This window comes from Stegostoma tigrinum, chromosome 11 (genome assembly GCF_030684315.1).
Source record: "Stegostoma tigrinum isolate sSteTig4 chromosome 11, sSteTig4.hap1, whole genome shotgun sequence".
Taxonomy (NCBI): domain Eukaryota; kingdom Metazoa; phylum Chordata; class Chondrichthyes; order Orectolobiformes; family Stegostomatidae; genus Stegostoma; species Stegostoma tigrinum.
This window is the reverse complement of record NC_081364.1, coordinates 19,648,883-19,676,235: the sequence shown is the minus strand read 5'-3', so window position 1 is coordinate 19,676,235 and position 27,353 is coordinate 19,648,883. Positions and strand designations below refer to the sequence as shown.

Sequence of the window (27,353 nt, the reverse complement as noted above, 5' to 3'; positions counted from 1 at the left end):
TTCAAGCCTGACTGATAAATTATACCAAGCAACTGCATTAATCAAGAGTTATATATCTTTAAAAAGTATTATAAATAACTACAAAATTGCAAAATGCTCTTTACCTACTTTTCATTCATACATTCTAACTGAACATAATAAAAAATTGCTTAAAATAAAGTATAATTTATTACTCATATCAAATATCAATTTTCTTAAATTGTCAAATATTTACGTTTGAAGTGTTTGTGTTCAAAAGTACAAATTTATTACAAACAATAAAGAAAATTCATTTGTACAAACTGACTTAATTTAACTAAATTCATTAGATTCAGTTTAACTTGATTCAAATTAATAACTGACTCTCAAACAACATAATCAGTGGGAACTGTATGAATTGTTACTGTTTAAAAAGTGATATGTCAAGGTTGTGGTTGATTGGCTCGCCGAGCTGGTTTGTTGCTTTTCCGCAGACAGTTCATTACCCTGTTGATGTTACCCAGCAGTGTGCGGAAAAACAACACACCAGCTCGGCGAGCCAACCAACCAACCACAACATCCTTAACCCGAGCTACAAATCTACTCTTAAACCTTAGTGATATGTCAATGTGTCGAAGCATACAAATATTATATGATTACAGTTAGATACAAAAGTTATATAACTTCAACGATATTTGAAAATTGAATAATAAACCTATCTAGTTTGAACATAAACAGATACCAACACTTTATGTCACCCATGTTGATAAACATTTTCCAACATCTTTTTCGCCAACTCTTAACATCTGTGGGACAGGCAAATTTTACAGGCAGAGAGTGAAGTTAGGTAAAATTGAAACTTGAATCAAGTCTTTTCTAGTTTGGAGTTCTGTGCTTGAAAGATACAGTTCAGTCACTTAGAATAATGTAACAGTAAAATCAATTAGATAAACTCCAGGAGGTATGCATTGTCATAACATGTAGAAAACTTAAGTAAAACTACTACATAGTATACTTTGGAAACTGTACATTATTTTTAATTTTACAGCAAATATTGCAATACAACTTTACAAGTTCACAAATCCTACATTCACTACTATGAACATATCTGGAGAAAGTACAGTGACAGAAACAATACAATAAACCTAATTGAAAATTTAGAAATTTTCAGTTTGTCTGAAAGCTGTGCTTCAGTGCAGACCATACATAGATCATGTTATCTTTTAAGGTATAATATTGGTCTGGTTACAGGGTGAAGCTGTTACGGGGGGGAATTACCTCAAGCACAAGCCACTGGATGGCAGGAACAGAACAAATCCTCACACCAGGTAAATCCTGCATATGGGAAGTTCTTGATATGAACTTTTACTCACTTGTTTTCTTTCTCATTGCAAGTAGGAATAAGTCTGATTTGTCAATGTTTGAACTGATATGCGTATTTATATTGTCATGCCTTCTTTTCTTGCCCACACTATTCTTCTAAATTATTAAATGCGTAGTGTATTGTTCTCATTTATTCACATGATCAACATTTTCAGATACACACAGGATATTCTGCTCTTGTTTGCACAGATCTTGAAATTATACTCTTGTTAGAATGCTAACTTGTAGATTGTGAAAATATATTGCTTGGTATGGAGTTTTTATTCTATTATGGGATGTGCGTGTTACTGGTAAGGTCAGCATTTGTTCCCAGGTTCTAATTACCCTTGAACTAAGTGGCTTACTAGTCCATTTCAGAGGGTATTAAAAGATTTAACCACATTGTGCTGGGTCTGGGTCACACATAGCCAGAGCAGGTAAGGATAGCAGATTCAGTTCCTTGAAAAGCACTGTTAAACCATTAATGAGTAACATTACATTTTAGGTGCATTAATTAACTCAAGTTCCACCAGGTGCTGCAGTGGGAGTTGAACTAATGTCCTCAAATGCATTAACCTGTGGATTACTAATCCAAATATTACTCGGCCACCCCTAAAATATATAAAGTTTAATCTGGTCAATAATAGATATTTCATCTCAGTCAGACAATGTCAAAAAGCACTGAAGTGGCTTTGGCCCTCTGAGTTGGAAAAAAAATTATTTAGAATTGGCAGTCATAATTATGAAAATGAATGTGTATTTTATTTGAGGACTTTTTGGCTGTTCATTGCCTAAATCTACCAAGTACTGACAACTGTGAGGTAACAGTCAGCTGAAACTGTCTTGCAGCAGAAATTCAGGCGAGAAAGTTAGAAAATTGCAGGACAATAAAACAGGTAACTTGCCACTCAGCAGATATCCGCTGAAAAACCAGGACTGCTCTTGTGGAGTTTCTTGTAAAATGTTCCCTTAAAGCATACCCTGTGCTGTTTGGGCAAATTCTAGAAAGAGAATTTGCGGTTATGAATAGATTTACTGCAAAGGTTTCAAACTGAGTTATGAATAAATTTAGCAGTTTACAATGTATTTGGATCATTTAAGCACATTGATGACAAAGGTGCAGTAAATTCTTTGATGGACAGTATTTGTCTACATGCAAAATAGCTGTTATGATAGAAAGTATCAACCACCTATCAATTAAACTGTGATACATATTCAAGTGACCATCCAATATTTCACAAAACAGTAAGTTGATGATGTGAAGATATGATACAATAGCCATTTTAATTCACAAACTGAAAACGACATGGCTAGGTGAACACTGAGTCCATTGCTTCATGATCTTTGTCTAGTTTCTATGTTGTCCATTGCATGGCACAAAGTTCACAATAAAAAGGTCGGCACAACATCGAGGGCCGAAGGGCCTGTACTGTGCTGTAATGTTCTATGTTCTATGTTCTAAAATCCAAGATATGTCTGCATGCATTTATACAACTAAGTTTTTCAGGTGTGATGGACACATTTTAACTGATCAGTGTCCATAAAAAGGCACTTTTAAAAATCAAACACGCTTATTTAATAATTTTCAGTACCATGGAGTCAAAAATTTGAATGATCTTCAAAGAACTTTAGTTGTTGGACCTTCATACTGTAATTCTGGTACAATTCTTCACCCATGTGCTCCTGCAGACATTCCTGAAATGGTTACATAAATCAGACTGGTGGTAAGTAACAAGCTACTTACTGATCCTGAAGACAAATTAAGAACTCCTCGAAAGATTAAATGAACATAGCAAATAAAGGAACTTACCTCCCTCCAGTTTTCATCAGCATCTTCCATAATGTTATACACTTTTTCCAAAAGTTTTACTCCCAATCCTTTTACAACATCTGTTCTTAGAGCGTGAATTGTTCTTCTAATCTTCTCTGGTACAGGTAAAACTTCTAAACAAAGTAAGGAACAGGAAATGGCTCAATAATGTGTTTTGTTTTAATTCATTCATGGAGATGGGCTTCACTGGCTAGGCCACCATTTATTTTTCATTTCCAGTTGCCCTTGAGAAGGTGGCAAGCTTAAATATATAATCTGAAATATGTTACAGAATTGTTAAATTAAGGTTAACTTCCAATTTTATTTACATCTCAACATCAAACATGTTAACATTGAAAACTGCTTCAATTGGAAAAAGCAGAAATTTTAAATGAATGATCCAATCAATACATTTATAGAATAGATAATACTTTAAATATGTGATAATACTTCTGATTATAACATACCAGTTGGAAAATCATTGAAGCAAAAATCCTCCAGATCTTCCTTAGCTTTCCCGTGAAGAATCAGTGTATCTCTATACCTCCGCTGTAATCTGAATTCTGGTTTTGGAGCAGGCATTAGATTTTCTCTATATACATCTTTTGAATCCATACTTAACGTTTGAGTCATCAATTTTACAAGATCATGCATTTCATTAGAATCAGCTTTGCTAGAAAATAAATAACAAGTGTTTAGATAACAGAAGTGTACAATTTTATGAAAATCATTGAAATCTTTACACATCCAAGAAAGCTGACTGAAAATGGCAGTTAGGGAGAAAAAGTAGCTAAATGTTTTAAATTGTTAATAGTGGTGTGCCACAAGTATCAGCACTGGGGCCTCAGCTTTTAACAATCTATATTAGTTGAAGGGACCAATATGCACCTCCAAGTTTGCTAATTGTACAAAACTGGATGGCAAAGTGTATGTCTTCTTTTTCCTAGGCAGTTCCTTAGGACACAGGAGGACTTGCTTCCACCCTGATTAGATGGATTCAGAAATTGATCTGCAGACTTTGCCACATGTGGTACAGACAGTGCTTGGTTTGTGTGCTCTCTCCAATGTTTCAAAACTTCACCTCTTGCTGTGCTTAGTGCTTTCCTATACAGAATTCTACTTTGGTTGACATCTGACCTCTTCAAAGATGCTGTGAGGACATCACTAAAGCAGAGAGTCTCATAAAATCTATTCAGAGTAGGACACTTGTCCGCACAAGGACTGGGGATATGAATCACATGATCTGCTCAGCTGAATTTTAAGTGTTTAGCATCTCAGTGCTGGTCATGTTGATTTGGGAGATAATGGAGCTGTCAGACTGCCTTTCTTGTCAACCACTTTTCAGGATTTTGTGAAGACATTGCTGGTGGTACTTCTCCAGTTCTTTGAGGTATTTACTGTACATTGTCTCAAGTTTCCAAACTATATATTATGCAGAGATCATTGCTGGCCAGTAACCACGAGGTCAGTCTCATATTTGAGTTCTAGCCCTCTATTGGTTAAAAGCATACTAACATATTGGAAATCCTGTTAAATTGTGGTGTCCATGCTTTGTTGAGGAGGCTCTTTTCATTTTGTGTAGATCATTTCAGTCATTCAAGATTAATAAACTCCAATTTCTCGAATCTTTCATCGAAACTCAATAGATTGAAACTTCCCTGGTGGTTTCCAGCATTGAAATTACATTAATTGCCTTTAGAATGCAGACATTTTGTCTGCTATGCACATATCTTTCGAGACTTTGTGTCACGTTGACAATCTTATAATACTAATTAATCAATGAAGCATCAATGCAATATTGGTAAAAGTCAACACTCAAACACACATAATGATTTATTCTAATAAAAACAAAGTGCTGGAGAAACTCAGGTCTCACAGCCTCCATGGAAAGAAAAACAGAGTCAAGATTTCAAGTCCGATATGGCTCTTCGTTAGAAAAGATCAGTCATATCGTATTTGAAACATTGGCACTGTTTCTCTCTCTACGAATGCTGCCAGGCCTGGTGTGTTCCGCCAGCACCTTCTGCTTTTATTTCAAATTTCCAGCATCTGCAATTTTTAGTTTTTAATGACCATAGAACATTACAGCACAGTACAGCCCCTTCGGCCCTCGATGTTGTGCTGACCTGTCATACCAATCTGAAGCCCATCTAACCTACACTATTCCATGTACGTCCATATGCTTGTCCTATGACGACTTAAATGTACCTAAAGTTGGCGAATCTACTACTGTTGCAGGCAAAGCGTTCCATTCCCTTACTACTCTCTGAGTAAAGAAACTACCTCTGACATCTGTCCTATATCTTTCACCCCTCAATTTAAAGCTATGCCCCCTCGTGCTTGCCGTCACCATCTTAGGAAAAAGGCTCTCCCTATACACCCTGTCTAACCGTCTGATTATTTTATATGTCTCAATTAAGTCACTTCTCAACCTTCTTCTCTCTAACAAAAACAGCCTCGTAAGACTTTCCCTCCATACCAGGCAACATCCTAGTAAATCTCCTCTGCAACCTTTCCAAAGCTTCCACATCCTTCTTATAATGCGGTGACCAGAACTGTACACAATACTCCAAGTGCGGCCGCACCAGAATTTTGTATAGCTGCAGCATAACCTCACGGTTCCTGAACTCGATCCCTCTATTAATAAAAGCTAAAACACTGTATGCCTTCTTAACAGCCCTGTCAACCTGGGTGGCAACTTTCAAGGATCTGTGTACATGGACACCGAGATCTCTCTGCTCATCTACACTACCAAGATTCTTACCATTAGCCCAGTACTTTGCATTCCGGTTACTCCTACCAAAATGCATCACCTCACACTTGTCTGCATTAAACTCCATTTTCCACCTCTCAGCCCAGCTCTGCAGCTTATCTATGTCTCTCTGTAACCTACAACATCCTTCGTCACTATCCACAACTCCACTGTTTCTCAATGGATGAACCATTGTCTGCTATGACTAGTGAAGGAAACGCAAACAGAATGTTTAACCATGTAGTTTCCTTAATTCCCAAATTGGGAATACCATGACATAATAAAAAGTTTAAATATTTACGCTTCTTTGCAGTCCCCCTCTGATTTATCAGTTGAGCTGGTTGAGGAGCTATATTCATCATCATCTGAAAGGTGAGGGGATGACTCACTCATGACCTGTTAAAATAAGGGTTATTAATTAAAAATCTGCAACAAAATGTAGTTTACAGTACAATTGGCTTCAGTGTTTTGTTTTGGAAAAGGGTATAATTTTTAAAACTTGAGTTTGTACAGTGAATACTGTGTCGGAAGTAAAAGCAAGATAATGTGGATGCTGGATATCTCAAAAACAGAAAATGCTGCAGAAACGTAGATCTGGCAGCATCCGTGCAGAGAGAAACAATGGTTACATTTTAAGTGCAAAGACTTCTTCAGATGGAGGAAGGACCATGTGACTGAATGTTGTCCTTTTAAGCATACTATAATGCAATTATTTAGGGTTCCTTTTCACCATTTCCTTAAAATTATTTATGTAAAATGAAAATCACAAAATAATACTTTGTTACATTCATCCAGAATTCTACTGGAAATACAGAAGTATTTAACAGACTTGGTTTAAACTGAATGATAAGCATTTCTCAATTCAGCTTTTACACTATCCGGTTTGCACTGTCACAATATTAGGGCACAAAACTTTAAAATCAAAACGTTTGGACCTTGAAAATATCAGGAAGTTTATCTGTTTTCCAGAGTGAGGAACAGATCAAACCGCAATGGCATTTGTTCTGAGAAACCATTTTCCTTGCATGTGTTTCTTTAATCACAAGGCGATATTGGAGAACGTGTTTTCTTTGTCCAATCAGAATTCTGAATTTTGGATTTTTCTTTAAACACCAGAATGTTTGTTCTGCAATCAATAATATGTCAGTCATGGAGAAAGCCATGATTTCTTGTCTGAACCCTCACAATGCGTTATTCAACGGAGGAGAATGGGCAAATTTTAAGCATATTCTGGGTTTGTTATCACACCTGCAATAAGACACATAGCGATGTTCAAAATATAAGAACAGACTTCTAAATGGAAATGGTAAGGGAAAAATGGACAAAAACATCCTTAGAGGTATTTTTAAAGGATGCTGATGGCAGCAAAGTAAATTTTGCTATTGTGATGTTAGAAATTACATATGATGCTTGGTTTTATTTAGGTCTAATCATACTATGAAGCTTGACCGAGTGTTTTGTTGATTACTCACAAGATTAAATGATGGTTGAAAGATTATTCCAAAAAAAATTCTGAAAGGCATTATTCGCTGCCCCTTCACTTCTGTCCATGTTCATTCATTGTATCTTTTTGTGCACAACACTTTTCATTGGTTTTTATTATAACTTCTTGATTCACCTTAATTGGTACTTTCATTCCAAATTGCTCAATTTAGTAATGATTTCTTGTTGAATTAATATTATCTGCATATACTAAAAACTGAGGCACCAAAAAGTGACAGATACACCTTAGATGGAAGACGTTCATACAGACTTAATTTCCCATGGCAGTTCTTGCAGCAAGTTGCAGGTTATTCAGTTACACAACATAATAGAAAATGTGCTACCACAGCCATTATTTTAAGAGGAACGATGAACTATTGTCTTTAAACAGTGAATTATAGAATTTTTGATCACTATTTAGGGGATTAAATACCACAACTACTTGTTTTTATATATTAAAAAACTCAGAGTGCTTTTATATATTACACCCGCATTTTTATTTAGTCATTTTCTGCTCTAAAAAGAATTATCCAGATTTTCAAATTCAGAAACTCAAAAAGAAGAAAAAACTAAATGGATAATTAGAATCACCTAATTTGCAATTAAAAGGAGACTGCAAAGTAAAGATATTAAATTACTTATATGACATTCCAAAATGTTGCTTGGCACAGTAATATTTTATTAAAACTTGCTGTTTATTTTAAAAACCTCAGCATAGTATTTGTGTCATGTAAAATTATAAATAAAGAGAAAATATATTATTTTAAAATTTAACTGGGTATAGTCAAGAAGGCTTCAAATTTCCATACTGGCTGAAAGCAATTAACGTTTAAATTTATAAGACCATACGATATAGAAGCAGAAGCAAGCCATTCAACGCATTGATTCCTCTCTGCCACTCAATGAGGTCATGGCTGAGCCAATAGGCCTCAGTTCCTGTTGTTTTCTTATCTTTTCCCTAATACCCTTGAGTCCCTTACCGATTAAAAATCTGTAAATTCTCAAAGGAAGATAAATTTCTTCACAGTTTCCCAGTAGGAGATTATGCATTCATGTCCAAAAGATTTTAGTTAATGTGACTTCTTGTAATGTAAATGGCACAGAATACAATAAATTCTAATGATCGTAACATTACCTTTCCATGATAGGTAGTGATATCTGATAAGGATTGGCTGACTTTCACCTTTTGGTTCTCTACATAAGAGTTTGCTTCTAAAGCTCCACAATGTGAACTCCTTCTTGAAGTGGAAACTGTTGAGGAAATCCAAACATTTGGATTTAGTGTAATTTTATAAATCAGAATTAACATAGTATAGCACAGAAACAGTCCCTTTGGTCCAACTTGTCAATGCTGATCAAATGTCCCAATTTGACCTAGTCCCGTTTGCCAACATTTGGTCCATGTCCCCCTAAACTCTTCCTATTCATATAAGTGGGGGATGGTAACTCTAGCATGGAAACATACTTGGAATGTCACCGAGCAGACACCAGAATGGATTGCGCAGTAAAAGTGAAGTACTGCTGATGCTGGAGATCTGAAATAAACAAAAATAGAAAATGATGGAGAAACTCAGCAAGCTTGGCAGCACCTGTATTTATCTCTCCAGAGTCAACGTTTTGAGTCAAATATGACTTCATTGAAAAAGGACATGGACATGATGCCAGAAGAAATCTTATAATGATGTTAGTCTAAATGGGAAACCTTTACACCAGTTTTTCACATCAAATTCCTACATTGGGAGAAAGTAGAGGAAGAGTCACACACCATGGCTCCCCAGGATTTTTTCCATTGACTAGGTGAAGTTGGCAGTTGCCCTGGAGTTAATCCTCAAATCATGCAGAGGCAGGAATTTGAAGTCACCCTCTGGAATCCTCAACCACAGAAGCCAAAAAATTAGAGAGAACATCAACTTTCCATTACTGTCCAACGATTTACCTATGACCTCAATTAAGGTCAGGGATGGACTATCAGCAACCATTGCAGAGGCTTAAACTTGAATATTGGTGATATGATCTAGGTACCGGGGGGGTTGTGAAAACGGTAGAATTGTACTACATAAAGAGTCAATACCACCAAGAGAGAAAAGAAATCATTCAGTGGATACCTGAATGAGGAAAGTTCTCCTTAGACTGTTTTAATCTCCTTCGTTCTCTGGCAGATAATGGGCGATCCTATAATAAAACAAAACAATTTTAGGATGAAGTTTTCAAAATGTGTTATAAATAACTATTTTAATTCTGCAGGATGCCATTACTACTTTTGTCCATAGAATGCCCCAAGATACTTCTAGGAGAATTCTAAAAATTATATCTAGAGTTATTGGGTCAAAGGAACAAAAAAGTTTAATCCATCAGGTAGGCTAGAAGGGGCATACTAAAGGAAAAAAGTGAGACAGAGAGATGGAGAGATGTAGGGAGGTAACTGCAGAGTCAAGGACCTATGACAGTGCACAGGAGTAGTCAAGTCTAGAAGTAACAAATTCAAGAATGACAGTGGGATACGAAAGGTAACGGTACAGGAATGGAGAGATAAAACTCTGGCTACAAATAGATAACTAAGAATGGAACCAGTTCAGAATAGTCATCTAGCTGGACGTGTCATGAAGAGGAGAAATGCTAGAGTCACCTATGCCAAAAGCTGAGGCTGAGTCAAGAATGTTGAAAGGGATAGTTTGTCTTTGTTGCAGTCATACACAATATCACAATTCTGCTGCTGTTGATGGCCCACAGCGCTTCATGGATGCCCAGTCTTGAGTTGCTAGATCAGTTCGAAGTCTGACCCACTTAGCATGGTGAGACCTAGCAGCAGAATTGTACTCCGACACAACCTGCAACTTCATGACCCAATATATTCCCCCACACAACCATTAGCATCAAGCCAATGGATCAACTCTGGTTCAATGGAGAGTGCAGGAGGGCATGCCTAAAAATGAGGTGTCAACCTGGTGAAAACTACCAAACAGGATTACATGCCAAAATGGCACACGCAGCAAATGACAGATGGAGCTAAGCGATTCTTCAAGCAGCAGATCAGATCTAAGCTCTGCAGTTCTACAACATCCAATTGCAAATGGTGGTGGACAATTAAACAACAACTTGAGAAGGAGGCTCCACAAATATCCTCACCCTCAAGATGAAAGAGCCCAATACATCACTGCAAAAGATAAGGCAGAAGCATTCACAGCAATCTTCACCCAGAAGTGCCAAGTGGATGATCCATCTTGGAAGGGGAGAAGAATCAGGTCCAGGAAATGAGTTATGTTGGGTCTGCTGAGGTAGGGATGTACACTTGGGATGGAAGGAAATCAGTGGTTCAGTTTAATCGCTGCCCTGAAGTCAGAGAAGGTTTTTAATACTCCAATGTTACCTGAATAACTATTAAGCTTAAGAGAGTGGACACCATTAGAATTCTCCAATCTTAAGGGATATTTTCAAGGGTTCCAGATGCAGAGGGAGCTGTGCGTTGAAATTTTCGATTTCCTGTGCAATTTCCTCAATCAGCTGAATCAGGGATTCTGCATGGTCCCAATGTGCAACTTCAGACTATGCTACTTTAACCACTGGAATCCAAGTCAATGTTTCAGGTTGATGACCTGTTATCAGAACTGGGGGAAATTAGCAGGGGGGAGAAAAGAGATCACATTCTGAATTCACTGAGGAGTCTAAAGGTCATAAAGAGCTCGCAGAGTATTCGAAGCATCCACACCATTTTACTTTTATCTTACTGTTTAGTAAATCGGATTAAGGCTCAAGCCATGGTTTTTATGAAACAGTGATTCTATTGCTTGCAAGGAGGAGGAATGAGAAGGTCCAAAAGCCAACCCTTTGGACCTGCAATAATTTAAGCTCTTAAGTGGTCAATTATCAGCCATGTACAGATGTTAGCTTGTCAGCTCTCCAATCACCTGTGTTCGTGATGGGTCTGGAGGCAATCAGAGGCACAGGTGGGGGTGGAATGGGGGCAAGTAGTGACGTCACTCCTTTGTCCTTGCATCTTACACCCCCCCCAGCTCCCATAGAAGATTACAAAAAGTACATATCTTCACATTGCTGGATCCTCTGAGGAGGAGGCTATGAATGGCAGATTTGAGGATCCCAAGCTTCCTGCCTCAGATTGGCTGGCAGCTTCTGACAATCCAGGATACCACTTTCGAAGCCTGTAACTTGTCAAGAAAGTAACCAGTTAGCTCCTAATGAGCTAGCTGGTGAGCAATACAGCACGCTTGCTCAGCAATGGGGCAGGGAGTTGTATGCTCTCCCAGAAAAATCCACCCATAAAGTGCAACAAGTTTACCAAAGGTTGATGATACTCAATCCAAGATAAGTGTCAAGTAAAAATCCTGCATCAGTTATGTAATATTCATATATAGTATGAAAAAAAAAACTAGAAACACTTTGGAACTTCTGATTGTTGACCGTTTTCCTCCCTGAATGATTGTTACAGAGATGTCAGATGTGATCCTACACAAGGAAAATGAATTTTTCCTATCCTCCTGACTTGCTGCACTCTTCTGAAAATTAATTTTAATGGCAAGAATAACTGAATGAGACTAAATGTGATTTGGCATAGTGGAAAGAGTAATGAATCTTTGTGGCAATGCCAATAAAGCTTTGTAATATGTTACAAGAAAAGAAGTGTCAACGTACAAACCTGTGAGGCTCCAATTTCATTATTCTTTGAGTTGGCCGTTGATGTTCTAATTTCACTAGCAATTTTATCGAGGTTATTCTGCAGTTTCTTTATGTGAACTTTAGGTTCATCATGTGGTATAGAAGGTAGTTGTCTCGGAGCTGATGCTTTGTCCTGAAAATTTAAATGTCACCTTATTTAAAATGACATAAAATCATCTATGCCTGTTCAAAACATTGCACTGATTCTCGAAATGAGACAGTTTGAGGTTATGACAATTTTTAATTCTTTCATGGGATGTGATAAATGCTGGCTGGACCAAAACTTTTGCCTGTTTCCAATTACTCTCAATACTATACATTGCAGACTTGTGCTACAGGTGACCAGCAGGCATCTCAACCAACATGGAACTGCAACTGTATTGTACTGTAAAGACAGATAAATTCCTATCTACCAAACATTGTTTTAAAAAAAACAGCTACTTTAAGCATAGCTGGAAGACTGTGAAAGAAACTGTTAACTGGAAGACTCTGAAAGAAGGTGCCCCCAATCCAAATTTAATTCTGATGGATTTACTAGTAAACAGAGCAACATTAATCATTAAACCTTGCCAGCATATATGAGTAACTAGCATTGACTTGGAGAGGAGCGGGCGTGTGAATGAGAGGCTGGTTTGGGGCTGGGGGGATAACGGGGATTGGGTTGGAAAATGACTGGGATCCTGAATGCGTGGGTGAACAAGTGACTGTCTGGAGAGCTGGAAAGACAGCTAATTGGGTTAATGAGTGAGTAGAACATCGGAACAGTTGTAGGCCATTCAGCTTGTCAGGCCTTGCCTGCAATTTAATTTGATCAAGCATTTGAATGGCTTTTACCTACATTATTCTCATAACCATTTATGCCATTGGTAACTAGAAATATATAAACTTTAAACATACTCAAAGACCAAGCTTCCACAGCCCTCTTGGGTACAGAACTTCAAAGATTCACCATCATCTGAATAAAAACATTTCTGATTTTGGTCCTAAATGGCATTCCCTAGTTCTAGGCTCCCTAAACAAGGGAAGTATCTTAACTGCATTTGCCCTCTCCAAGTATTTTTTAGGCTTCAGTGGGATCACATCTCATTCTTCAAAACTGCAGAGAATACGGGCCAAACTTGTCCAAACTCTCTTAAGGGGCAGTCCAGTCAACCTGTGAACAAGTCTGATGAACGTTTGTTGCAGTCCCTTTGTGACATTATCATCTCCCCTGGGATAAGTAAATCAAAACTACACACAGTACTTCAAGTGCAGTCTAACCAAGCTCCTATACAATTGAAACAAGATTTCACTATTCTTGTACTCAAATCCTCTTGCAATAAAGACGAACATTTAACTAGCCTTCCTAACAGATTGTTGAATCTGCATGTTAACCTTCAGTGACTTCAGGGCCATCACGTCCCTTTGCACATCCACAACGTTCAGCCTCACACTATTTAAGAAGTACACTGCACAACCAGTTTTCCTACCAAAGTGGGTAACCTCACATTTTTCCGCATTACATACAATCTGTCATGTCCTTCCCCAATCACTAAGCCTGTTCAGATCCTCTTGAAACATTTTACATCTTCCTCAAAACATACATTCCTGCTTAGCATTGTATCAAATTTAGACATGTTTGGTCCCCATATCCAAATCACTGATATTTATGGTGAAGAACTTGGATCTAAATATGGATTCCTTCAGTACCATGCTAATCATAGCCTGCCAACGTGAGGATGACAGATTTTTTCCTACTCTCTGCATTTTGTAAATCCTGCACATTTAACAAACTGACTGGAAGGTTATACTAACTACAGAATAAACGCTACAAAGCAGACAGTAGGCTGGCAGAGGAGGAAATCCCAGGTTGAAGGACAAGCTGCTACTAATCTCCATTTACATCTGCTGAGGTCAGTTTGAAACGTGGCCACCAGAGGGAGATCACTGAGCATTACTTAAGCAACTCCAGCTTGACTCTGGTTCCCAGGCTCTTCCTTGCTGATCGGAACTTAAGGTCTAGATTTTCTGTCTCTCTCTAGCTTTGCTTTTAACAAAAAATGTTTAAAGGGAAGGGTATTATTAGTTAGCTGTGTTGATTTTCACTTTTTAATGCTCATTTTTATTAATTACTCATCTATATGGACAACTTAAAGCTTTGGATATTTTAAGATTTATTTTACGATGGCAGTAAACCTCACCTTTTGGAAATTGCTCTCACAGTGAGACAAAAGATGAAATGCTGCTCAACCCTTCAAGCAAAAAAGGTTGGACTACCCTGAAATATAGGAACCAGGTCTGGCAAATGTAACCAGTTAGAGAATAATGAATTTCTCAGACAACATGGAAATGAATTTATTTATGCGGCAAACAAGTATAACTGGAATGTAAGAGATAATGGGAACTGCAGATGCTGGAGAATCCAAGATAACAAAGTGTGAAGCTGGATGAACACAGCAGGCCAAGCAGCATCTCAGGAGCACAAAAACTGACGTTTCGGGTGATGAAGGGTCTAGGCCCGAAACGTCAGCTTTTGTACTACTGGAATGTAACATTATTTATCGTAGTTTCAAAGAAAGCATATTAGTTATTTTGTTAAATATACCATAATGATAGGTCTATATACTATATTTTGGGATTTGAAACTTTAATAAGGAGGCAGACAAATGTGGATCAGTTCTATGGAAATTTTGTTCTCACACGGATCAGAAAGATTTTTGGAGCATCTTAGGAGCACAAAAGCTGGTGTTTTGGGTCCAGACCCTGACTGGACCCTTAGGGTCGAGGCCCGAAATGTCAGGTTTTGTGCTCCTAAGTTACTGCTTGGCCTGCTGTGTTCATCCAGCTCCACACTTTGTTATCTCAGATTCTCCAGCATCTGCTGTTTCCAATACCTCTGTTAAGATTTTTGGAGCAGTGACTTAAAGTGCATTAATTTCAAGTAAGCGGATGACTGCAGTCAAGTGCCTGGCAAAATCCAGGTAGTATCTGTGGTGCTGTAGTAATGTCCCTACTCTTGAACCAGGAGTGATAATGGGAACTGCAGATGCTGGAGAATCCAAGATAATAAAATGTGAGGCTGGATGAACACAGCAGGCCCAGCAGCATCTCAGGAGCACAAAAGCTGACGTTTCGGGCCTAGACCCTTCATCAGAGAGGGGGATGGGGTGAGGGTTCTGGAATAAATAGGAAGAGAGGGGGAGGCGGACCGAAGATGGAGAGAAAAGAAGATAGGTGGAGAGGAGAGTATAGGTGGGGAGGGGATAGGTCAGTCCAGGGAAGACGGACAGGTCAAGGAGGTGGGATGAGGTTGGTAGGTAGGAGATGGAGGTGCGGCTTGGGGTGGGAGGAAGGGATGGGTGAGAGGAAGAACAGGTTAGAGAGGCAGAGACAGGTTGGACTGGTTATGGGATGCAGTGGGTGGAGGGGAAGAGCTGGGCTGGTTGTGTGGTGCAGTGGGGGTAGGGGACGAACTGGGCTGGTTTTGGGATGCGGTGGGGCAAGGGGAGATTTTGAAACTGGTGAAGTCCACATTGATACCATTGGGCTGCAGGGTTCCCATGCGGAATATGAGTTGCTGTTCCTGAAACCTTCGGGTGGCATCATTGTGGCACTGCATGAGGGCCATGATGGACATGTCATTCTAAAGAATGGGAGGGGGAGTGGAAATAGTTTGCGACTGGGAGGTGCAGTTGTTTATTGCGAACCGAGCGGAGGTGTTCTGCAAAGCGGTCTCCAAGCCTCCGCTTGGTTTCCCCAATGTAGAGAAAGCCACACCGGGTACAGTGGATGCAGTATACCACATTGGCAGATGTGCAGGTGAACCTCTGCTTAATGTGGAAAGTCATCTTGGGGCCTGGGATAGGGGTGAGGGTGGAGGTGTGGGGGCAAGTGGAGCATTTCCTGCGGTTGCAGGGGAAGGTGCCGGGTGTGGTGGGGTTGCAGGGCAGTGTGGAGCGAACAAGGGAGTCACGGAGAGAGTGGTCTCTCCGGAAAGCAGACAGGGGTGGGATGGAAAAATGTCTTGGGTGGTGGGGTCGGATTGTAGATGGCAGAAGTGTCGGAGGATGATGCGTTGTATCCGGAGGTTGGTGGGATGGTGTGTGAGAACGAGGGGGATCCTCTTGGGGCGGTTGTGGCGGGGGCGAGGTGTGAGGGATGCGTTGCGGGAAATGCGGTCAACGGCGTTCTCGACCACTGTGGGGGGAAAGTTGCGGTCCTTGAAGAACTTGGACATCTGGGATGTGCGGGAGTGGAATGCCTCATTGTGGGAGCAGATGCAGCGGAGGCGGAGGAAATTGAACCAGGAGGCCTAGATTCAAGTCCTACCTGCTCCAGAGGTCTGAACAGGTTGATTAGAAAAATAGGTTAAATAAAAATAAACCCTAGTAGTGTTAACGCAATGGAACATCAACACTGCTGAATTTATAACAGACCAGAAAGTTATTAATTTTAGCTTTTGAGTTTACTTCAGCAGAATCAGGAGTTCAGTATAGATGGGCAAACAGTCTCGCCTAGTTCAGAGAAATCAGTCACTCGAGCTAAAGTGTTCTAGTTCGTGAATCTTCTAATCCAGGAGACCTTGTATGAAAATCTTCGAATTGTTAAAAATGAAAATAGTTCAGACTACCAGACCAGATTCATGCTAGCATGCTACGAAAACAATTAAAAATTATCTCAGGAGTCCAAGGAAAATAAACTGGAAGGAGTCAGCTAAGACAAAATCATTTTAGAAACGAGTGAAATTCCTCTGGAATTATATAGATGTAAAAGAACAATACTGGGAAACAGACTAAAATTTTGTTTTGCTGTTTGTGGTTAAGATATTTCTAACTGTACATATATATCTTCGACTGATTTTTATAAATCTCTCTTGTGAAATAAATAAACGTTCTGGTGTTAAAGAACATCAGAGCCTCTTGTGCATGTATTTCAGTGACTATTTACCATAGCAACTACCTGCAAAATTCAAACAAATGATGTGACAAGCCAAGTCTCACTCTGGATTTTGACATATCCAATATCACCATCAGCTAGAATAATAACTGTACTTGTATTTGCCTATTTACCTTCACAGTCTTCCTTGCTTTTTTGTCGCTCTTCTGTCTGTACTGCCGTGAGATTGAGGGCTCAGCTGAAGAGCAATGTGGCAGGTAAGGCACTGGATCCCTTACAAGTTGTTCTGCAACCTTCTCTGAAGGGTCCTCCTAAAGTGGGTACAAAATTATGCTGATATTTCATTAGATCTATTATCAGGTAGCCCTAGTACAAAATATGTCTGTTAAAATAGACTGTTAACACTGTTACAATCAAAGTGCTCCTGCTTTGTGCTTAGGGTACAGAATTTCACAATAAATCTGTATTGGTTGATGCCCACAGCTGCAAACATGAGGTAGAACTTAATGCTGTTATCAGAAGTATCGTTTAAGAGGGCAGGAAGCCACCCAGTGGAGACCCCATCGCCTTCTCAACTCCGCTGAATTAAAACTGGAATGGGTGGCCTTTCTATTCAGAGGCCAATTGAAGCCCTGAGGGGGTCATTTAAGGGCATCACCTCACCACTATGTATTCAATCAGCAGTTTGAACCCATATATAGATACGTGTCACCTGTTGGAAGTGGTCCCTCCTTCACTGACAAGCTGTGCTCAATGGAAGGACCTACAAGAGGCAAAGACTACCTTTGCAGAAAGACACCTCCTTGCCCTTTTTAATGGCATTCAGCTTTGTCTTCCGCAAGGCCACTCTGACTGGTTCCAACGATATCACCCCACTCAGGTGTGATTGGGAATGACAGCAGAGATCCTTATCATGCCATTCAAGCAGTGAACCTGCCACTGGAGAGTTGTGAACTTGTAGCTGGACATTTGCTTTCACATAGAACATAGAACATTACAGCACAGTACAGGCCCTTCGGCCCTCGATGTTGTGCCGACCTGTCAGACCGATCTCATGCCCATCTAACCTACACTATTCCATGGACGTCCAAATATATGGGACATTTGCATCATACCAGACTGTATGGTGGGAAATTGCCACTAGAAGCCAGGAAATCTGATGGCAAGCAGAATGAATTCAAAGCTGCTCCCAGGAATAACAGTGGCAACACGGCCATCAGTTCTCTAGCAGTGGCCAGGCTCATTGGAACAATCATTAAATTCTACCGACAGTTTCTGAAGAAGCATTTTCACCTCAAATGCTAACCTACTTTTACAAATGCAAATAGTCTTTTTAGTTTACATAACTTGGCTGCTGCAGCTTAACATGTTTATAATTCCAAAGGAAGTAACTGAATATTCTGTTTTGATTAATCTGCTCTTGGACATTATTTGCCTACATGAAATCTCAATATCCACAAGATTTGCTTTCAAGTACATCTCAAATGCAAATTTAATTTCTTTCAGGGATCAACATAAAAAATGACGAAGTTAGAATAGGATGGCACAGTAAACCAGTAGATGACCTTATTTCCTGGCAAAGCTGTCTTCAACAATTTAATATCTACACAGGTTAGCATGCAATTATTATATATTCCATAAATCTGTTCCCTGTTCTACTTCGAGCAATAAAAATATTACGAAATATTACCTTCAGATGTTTAGTTAGCAATAAAGTTTTAGGAGCTAAGGTTACCTATTCATTCTGGAGAGCACAAAAATGTATTAATCATGATAATGACAAAGCCATACATGTTAGTTGTAAAACCCAAATGAAATAATAAAAAAGTAATGTTCATTTTAGAAATTCTGAAAAAAGATCTTTGTAGTTTGTAATTCTTTAGGAGTATACACAAATACCTTTCACCACTTTTCTTCCATTTGTGGAAGGATGCAAATCACCTTGGGAAATTTTCATGGGTGGAATTTTATAAGTTTTTTCCAACCCCAATGTTGCAAATAATCTAACAGCACAATGATTTTCATTTGTTACATCTTATTAAAAACACATTACAATGGATTTCCAACACCTTAGTCTTATTTCTCATAATTGGACTTCAAAGTCTTTTCAGTTCAAAACCTTTCATTTAAATAGATCAAAATGGCTGTCACTTGCCCAATGATGAAATATGCTCTGCTCTGTAAATACTGCATGGCTGCAATTAATTAATAAAAGAACAAAATTAAGGTCTTACAATTATAATGCTGATATCGAGTTTTGAGAAGATTTGTAGCTCAGGATGTGAGTTTGCTCGCTGAGCTGGAAGGTTCATTTTCAGACGTTTCGTCACCATATTAGGTAACATCATCAGTGAGCCTCTGACAAAGCGCTGGTGTTATGTCCCGCTTTCTATTTATCTGGTTAGGTTTCCTTGGGTTGGTGATGTCATTTCCTGCGTTGGTGATGTCATTTCCTGTTCTTTTTCTCAGGGGATGGTAGATTGGCTCCAAATCAATGTGTTTGTTGATGGAGTTCCGGTTGGAATGCCATGCTTCTAGGAATTCTCGTGCGTGTCTCTGTTTGGCTTGTCCTAGGATGGATGTGTTGTCCCAATCAAAGTCAAGACAACACATCCATCCTAGGACAAGCCAAACAGAGACACGCACGAGAATTCCTAGAAGCATGGCATTCCAACCGGAACTCCATCAACAAACACATTGATTTGGAGCCAATCTACCATCCCCTGAGAAAAAGAACAGGAAATGACATCACCAACGCAGGAAATGACAGCACCAACCCAAGGAAACCTAACCAGATAAATAGAAAGCGGGACATAACACCAGCGCTTTGTCAGAGGCTCACTGATGATGTTACCTAGTATGGTGACGAAACGTCTGAAAATGAACCTTCCAGCTCAGCGAGCAAACTCACATCCATAATGCTGATATGATTGGATGAAGAGGGGTAGGAAAAGGCTTGTATGGAGCAACAGGCATGCAGCATATGGTTTTTTTAAAAATTGTACCACGCAATATCTTCTCTATCTTCAGAAGATCCACAAACTAATATGGACTATCCTCTATTTAAATGTGTTTGTTTGAAATCATCTTTTTAATCAGAAACAAATACTACATTATACTTACCATTACACTTACTGGCAGAAATGGTTGCAGCAGTTTTTCTGTAGAGTCAAAAATCTCCTGTCAAAACAACAAAGATACCAGTTAAATCTCTCCTATTTTACATTGAAGTCCACCATAATCTCTGCCTCTTATGTCCAGATACCATTATAACATTGTTCATCACACTTACTAATCTCTTAGTATGCACAGAGTCCCATAAAATACATCTGAAATCACACTGAGATTGCCATTTGAATCTTTGATGGAGACTGGTGCACTTATCAAAGACAAGTTCAAATGTGTCTAACTAAACAGTAGTGCCAACATTAGGATTTTGGCTCTTCACTGGAGAACAGTAATGTATTTAATGCATTAATAAATGGGTTACATTCTCTATCAACCCAAAATCAGTAGACCTATCAATCATGTCTAGTAAACCATTCAACAGCAAAAATTTTGCAAGTTCTTTTACTTTCAGCAGTTTTCAGATCCATAATTATTGGTAAACACTTGTTTCTTTATCTGGGAATTGGCTTAATCATGTATTAATCTAAACATCTGTAGAAACAAAAGAACAAGAACTGAACATTCAAGAGTAAAGCTTATTGATAATATTGTACACATAGGGTAGAATTTAATGCTCTTCCATCTGGAAGTGAGTCCCATGACAGGGAGAGCTAGTAAATCAGGCAGGACAGTGCAGAGTATGGACCCAGTTTCCTCTCTGTCTCCTCTGAATTAAATCCTTGTTGGGAAAGCTTGTGGTGGCCTTCTCTCCAGATGCTAACTGAGGCTCTTGAATAAGTAATTAGTGCATGCTTGTGGGTGTCTTCCTGCCACCACTAGTAATAAACCAGTGGTAGATGGACACTTGCCATGGCAGGAGACCAACAATTCTTGTTCAGGGCACACAGTACCTCATTAAGGAATATGGCATCAGACAGTGGGTTCTGACTGACAGGCACTCTCTGGCCTTTCTCCAAATCCTCCCTGCAAACTCCACCCTACCATCATTTACCATTCTGAATCTAAGTAAAGGCATAAGTGTATTACTGACAGTGGCTACTGCTCCTGGTGATTCTGTTGGTAATGAGGAACTACTGGTCAATCTTGAAGGTGGGATTTCTGCTCTTCAGGAGGAATTAAATGTTCCACATGGTTTTGTCCACCCCCAGCAGGGTGCCAGCTATCAACTGGGGCCTAATTTCCTTGGGTATCCTAAAGATCAGGTTAACAAGGGTGACACCAGAGCCTTCTGCCACTCTCATTAAATTCTACCTACAATTCCATCAACAAAGTAAAAAGCTTTAGGTTTTTATAACGTAACTACTTCATACCTGCACCTCAGATGACTGTTCTTCCATAAAGGCAGGTTGAATCAGTTCAACAGTGTCATCCTTTCCATCAGAGAGTTCAGATAAGGTTTGGTTATCAGAGTTTTCAGCTTTTTCTTTCAACATTACACCATTATGTAGTTCAATGTTATCGGCCTCAGTGCTACTGGCAGCTATTTTGGCTCCTTCATTAAGGCAGCCTCTTATGTTGGGTAAAGGTTCATCCACAACTGTACCATCAGAATTGGAATTCTTTCCTTCAATTCCATGAACAATATTAATATCCAGCTTGCTTACTGAAGCTACTGAGTTTGTAGTACTAATCAAAGCCTGGCAAGAGACATCCGAATACATTTCTTCTTCTTGATTGCCACATGTCTTATCATTTGACTTGCTTTTCTGAGATGTTTTTTCTTCCTTTAACATGAAGGCAAATACAATTTTCAAAATTACACAACTTTGAATTTCATTTTCTGGATTCTTTACCAAACATTTACATTCTTAATTACAGATTAAGTGCACAAGTTAATTCTCTTCTGTTCTTAATTCTTTTTCATTCTCACAATGGGGATTTCTAATCGCTCCTGTGAGGTGCTGACTGCAGAAGGACACAAAAACTTGAAGCTGGAGTAGGCAATTCAGTCCCTTGACGTGCTCCATCATTTGATATGATAATGGCTGATCTCATCTCAACCTCAATGATAACGAATTGTGAAGCAGGATGAACACAGCAGGTCGAGCAGCAGCTTAGGAGCACAAAAGCTGACGTTTCGGGCCAAGACCCTTCATCAGAAAGGGGGATGGGGAGAAGGTTTTCAAATAAATAGGGAGAGAGGGGGAGGCGGACCGAAGATGGAGAGAGGAGAAGATAGGTGGAGAGGAGAGTATAGGTGGGGAGGTAGGGAGGGGATAGGTCAGTCCAGGGAGGACGGACAGGTCAAGGGGGCGGGATGAGGTTAGTAGGTAGGAAATGGAGATGCGGCTTGAGGTGGGAGGAGGGGATAGGCGAGAGGAAGAACAGGTTAGGGAGGCGAGGACAAGCTGGGCTGGTTTTGGGATGCAGTAGGGGGAGGGGACAAGCTGGGCTGGTTTAGGGATGCAGTGGGGGAAGGGGAGATTTTGAAGCTTGTGAAGTCCACATGGATACCATTGGGATGCAGGGTTCCCAAGTGGAACATGAATTGCTGTTCCTGCAACCTTCGGATGGCATCATTGTGGCACTGCAGGAGGCCCAGAATGGACATGTCGTCTAAGGAACGGGAGGGGGAGTTAAAATGGTTCGCGACTGGGAGGTGCAGTTGTTTAATGCGAACCGAGCATGGGAGTTCTGCAAAACGGTCCCCAAGCCTCCGCTTGGTATCCCCAGGTGAACATCTGCTTGATGTGGTAAGTCATCTTGGGGCCTGGAATGGGGGTGAGGGGGGAGGTGTGGGGGCAAGTGTAGCACTTCCTGTGGATGCAGGGGAAGGTGCCGGGAGTAGTGGGGTTGGAGGGGAGTGTGGAACGGACAAGGGAGTCCCAGTGAGAGTGGCCTCTCCGTAAGGCAGACAATGTTGGGGATGGAAAAATGTCTTGCGTGGTGGGGTTGGATTGTAGATGGCGGAAGTGTCGGAGGATGATGCGTTGTACCCAGAGGTTGTTGGGGTGGTATGTGAGGACTCGGGGGATTTCCGGACGTTGGTGGGTATCAATGTGGATTCCACTTGGGAAACCTGCAGCCCAATGGTATCAATGTGGACTTCACAAGTTCAAAATCTCCCCTCCCCTCACTGCATCCCAAAATCAGCCCAGTTTGTCCCCTCCCCCCACTGCATCCCAAAACCAGCCCAGCTCTTCCCTGCCTCCCTAACCTGTTCTTCCTCTCACCTATCGGCCCTCCCATCTCAAGCTGCACCTCCATTTTCTACCTACTATCCTCATCCCACCCCCTTGACCTGTCCGTCTTCCCTGGACTGACCTATCCCCTCCCTACCTCCCCACCTATCCTCACCTCTCCACCTATCTTCTCCCCTATCCATCTTCGGTCCACCTCTCTCTATTGATTTCACAACCCTCTCCCCATCCGCCTCTCTGATGAAGGGTCTCGGCACGAAATGTCAGCTTTTGTGCTCGAGATGCTGCTCGACCTGCTTGTGTTCATCCAGCTTCACATGTTGTTATCTTGGATTTTCCAGCATCTGCAGTTCCCATTATCTCTCATCTCAATCTCAACTCCACTTTCTTGCCCAGTCTCCATAACCCCTAAACCCACTACTAATTAAAAATTGCCTATCCCTTCCTTGAATTAACTCAATGTGTCAGCATCTACCACACTCTGTGGTAATAAATTTGACAGATTCTCAATCCTTTGAAAGAAGTAACCTTCTCCCCTTTTTAAATCTGCTACTCCTTATCCTAAAACTATGACCTCTCATTCTAGATTGCTCCACAAGGAAACATGCTTTTTACAACTATTTTACCAATTTCATCTTAGCAATTCATATACCTCAAATAGATCTCTTCTTTTTTTTCTAAACTCTAGGCAGTATAGGTCTCAATTATTCAATGTCATCAGCATGGTAGTTCAGTGGTTAGCACTGCTGCCTCAAAATGCCAGGGACCCAGGTTCGAGTCCAATGTTGGGTGACTCTTTATATGGTTCACACATTCTTCCCACGTCTGCGTGGGTTTTCACCGGGTGATCCAGTTTCCTCCCACAGTCCAAAGATGTGCAAGTTAGGTGGATTGGCTATGCTAAATTGCCGGTAGTGGTCAGGGATGTGTAGGTTAGGTGCATTAGCCATGAGAAATGCAAGGTTACAGGGATAGGGTAGGGGAATGGGTCTGGATGGGGTGTTCTTCGGAGGGGTCAATGCAGACTTATTGGGTTCAATGGCCTGTTTCCACACCATGGGGATTCTATTCTATTCTATTCTTATATAACAAAACTCTTATCTCTGGAATTAATCCAGTAAACTTTCTTTGAATTGCCTTCAATATAACTACTTTCCTCCTAAAGTAAGGGGACCAAAATTGTACACAATACTCCAGGTGTGGTCTCATTAATGCTTTGCTCAGTTGCAAGGACACTTCTCTCCTTTTACACTCTATGCCTAAAGCAATAAATAACAAAATCCATTTTGCCTTCCTTATTAGCTGCTGTACCTGAATACAGGTTTTCTACTCAAATTGTTGAAATTGGTGCAGTGAAGATGCTCCCTATGTGTTTTATAGTTTTACTCCATCATTATTGCTGAATCAGTGTGAAATTTTCAAGATGTCACATGGATTGGAGGGAAAGTATGATGCAGTCTTGCTCCTCTTGCCCTTACTTATCTAAACATGAAGATGGAACGCTTGGTGATTTTTTCTCATAACATATCATACACTGTAGTAATGCAAACCTGTACACAGATCAAAATGATCTACTGTAGATTTGTATACAAAGTTAACTCCCAGTCTATTCAGTTCAGTTTTAGTGTGGAATCCCTACATTGTGGAAGCTGGCCCTTCGGCCTAACAAGTCCACACTGACCCTCAAAGCGTCCGACCCAGACCCATTCCCCTATAACCTGAACACTACAGGCAATTTAGCATGGCCAATCCACCTAACCTACACATCTCTGGACTGTGGGAAGAAACTGGAGCATCTGGAGGAAAGCCACACAGAATGGGAAGAATGTGCAAACTCCACACAGCTGCCCAAGGGTGGAATTGAACCCAGGTCCCTGGTGCTGTGAGGCAGCAGTGTTAACCACTGAGCCACTGTGCCATTCCAATAACTAATGTGCTCTTAGACACGGGTGGGGATCAAACCCACGATTGTTAATGTACGAGACCAACATCTTACCACTTGGCCACCACGCCCAGCTCTAAAAGTCACATGTCTTTGGGAAAACACCATTGGAGTAGTCCTCTATTCATAACAGGCATCTGATTAGGTAAAGTGATGCTAAAGGAATTCAAATTAGGATATTCCCGTGGGTTAGTTCTTCCTATTCCCTGCTGGCTGGTCTATAGCAACACTGACATTAGGCTGGAACCTCTTTTTGTAAACAGAAAGTAAGACAAATCAGCATACGCTCAAGATGAATAAAGGAAGGGCTAATGTGGAGAAAGCAGATGTATTATCTTATGAATGAAAAATGACAACGATTCATGTGGGTGATTCACAAGATGCATAGGATCATTAAACTACTTAAAATATTCAGTTGAAAAACTGTCATAAATCTTCACTGTGGCAGTACTCTGAACTTAGAATTCTGACCTTGATATATTTCTTGGTTGGATCCATGTTCAAAGGGACCTCAGATTCACACACTGAATTGCGCTTCAATGTCACAGTGGAGGAATTAATGGGTTTAGATTCTAATGAGGCTTTCTTACGTGTTTTCATAGCTCTCCTAAAATATATAAAAAAGTATTACAGGCAATCATATTCACAGCTGTATCAAATTTACTTTTACCAGACTGAATTGGAATTATCTTCCTGTATTCTCACAAGTTAAAGTACTAACCTGCCTTTATCTTTCCAACTCTTAAGCTAGCTTGCCTGGTTCTGTGAAAGCAGCTCGCAGACAATTACATGTTGATAACTTCAGTTTCTCTAATCTTTCCTCATAACTCACACCTTTGACACTAATGCTCAGTCCCTCAAACTGCCTCCAGAACTTGAATGTCTCAGCTGCATATCAGCAAAATAGACATGACACTGTCTTCAAGGCACGATTAAATAAAGTGTTAAGTAGTTTGTTAATAATTTCTTCTGATAGATATTCTCCTGCTTCAATTGTATGATGCAATTTTCTGTTGCTTAGTTCATCGCTACTCTACATTTGCTGAATATGTTTTGCATCAATTTTCCTAAAGAGTCAGCAGTTTACCCTTATTATCTTTACCCAAACATCTTACTTCATTATACAGAAAATGTAATAGTGTGGTAAATATGATCAAAGATTTTTATTTCACATGTGTTATTGAGTATACCTACACCTTTGTGGCTTCCAAGAAGAAAGCAATATGACTCTTGATGTATGACTTCCGAAGAACAGCTTTGACATCTGGTCGTTCCTCAGGCCTTCTGCTCAACATGCTATGTATCAGCACTCCCAGCTGTTCACTGTATTCCTTTGGTATAGGTGGAAGCTACATAATAAATATTGATAAAGTAAACATTACTGTGCACAAGTCTCTGTTATCACTCCTACTCTAAATATATCAGGTTGATTTTTTGTACAGTGACGGAGAAGTAAACAGGTCAGGAAGGATAAATTTTGGCAACAGAACTTAAAGTACTTTCTTGACCCTGCGGCATATTTATGTAGTCTTTTTGTGGTTTTGGGATCATGACCCCGAGAATTCTTTCAAAGTTTTGACTGCCATTGGCAGCTGTACATTTGAATTTTAGCCTCCCCTGGTTAAAAAAAAGGGGAGGCGAGTCTGCTGAGATTTTGGAAACATTCTGACAGGTAAATATTTTGATAACTTCAAATGTTATCATCAGATAGTGCATTGTAATGCACCTGTGTTTTAACTGCAATGATTCATTACAGGGGCTTTAACCTGCAAAGATAACTTGACTATTACATGACCAACACTGGTTACACAATCAGATTAATTTGAATACTTCTATCCATTTTGCACTTAAAATTACAGAAAAATGTGCTGGGAAAATTTCTGTCAGAACTGTGGTTCAAATGAGGAGATTGTTAACTTTGAAATAAAAAATGCCACTCCTGTTGAAAGTTTAAAAAGAAAATTAAAAAGAAAATGTTGCACTCCACTGAATTTCAGCTAATCTGCTTTGAAATAGAAATTAAATGTCACTTGATATTTCAGTTTCATTGGAGCTAATGGTTTGTTAGTACAGCTAAGCCTAAAAATAATGCATGAAAGATTTCAAAAGTTATAGAACTATTTCTCTTAGGAAAAATCTGTGTTCATATTTTTAATTATGAGTTTTAAGAGATTATTGAAGGATTATCTATCTTTGATTTGTAAGTCAATAAGTGTATAGATTTTACAACTG

General features: G+C 39.8%; 1 protein-coding gene across 4 annotated transcripts in view; it reads right to left on the bottom strand.

The window, feature by feature from the left end:
• Positions 1–224: 224 nt before the first annotated feature.
• The window catches only part of nek4 (NIMA-related kinase 4), a 50,175-nt gene continuing 23,046 nt past the window's right edge, over positions 225–27,353 (bottom strand). For all 4 annotated transcript variants that reach the window (XM_059649815.1, XM_059649816.1, XM_059649818.1 and 1 more), the window contains 12 exons: positions 26,316–26,470; positions 25,593–25,728; positions 21,350–21,763; positions 20,034–20,090; positions 17,084–17,221; positions 12,016–12,168; positions 9,470–9,536; positions 8,500–8,615; positions 6,184–6,278; positions 3,598–3,803; positions 3,131–3,264; positions 225–3,015 (listed from right to left, as the gene is read on the bottom strand). In XM_059649815.1, the coding sequence (XP_059505798.1) occupies positions 2,920–3,015; positions 3,131–3,264; positions 3,598–3,803; positions 6,184–6,278; positions 8,500–8,615; positions 9,470–9,536; positions 12,016–12,168; positions 17,084–17,221; positions 20,034–20,090; positions 21,350–21,763; positions 25,593–25,728; positions 26,316–26,470 (1,767 nt within the window). In that variant the 3' untranslated portion in view covers positions 225–2,919. The remainder of the gene's footprint in view (positions 3,016–3,130; positions 3,265–3,597; positions 3,804–6,183; positions 6,279–8,499; positions 8,616–9,469; positions 9,537–12,015; positions 12,169–17,083; positions 17,222–20,033; positions 20,091–21,349; positions 21,764–25,592; positions 25,729–26,315; positions 26,471–27,353) is intronic.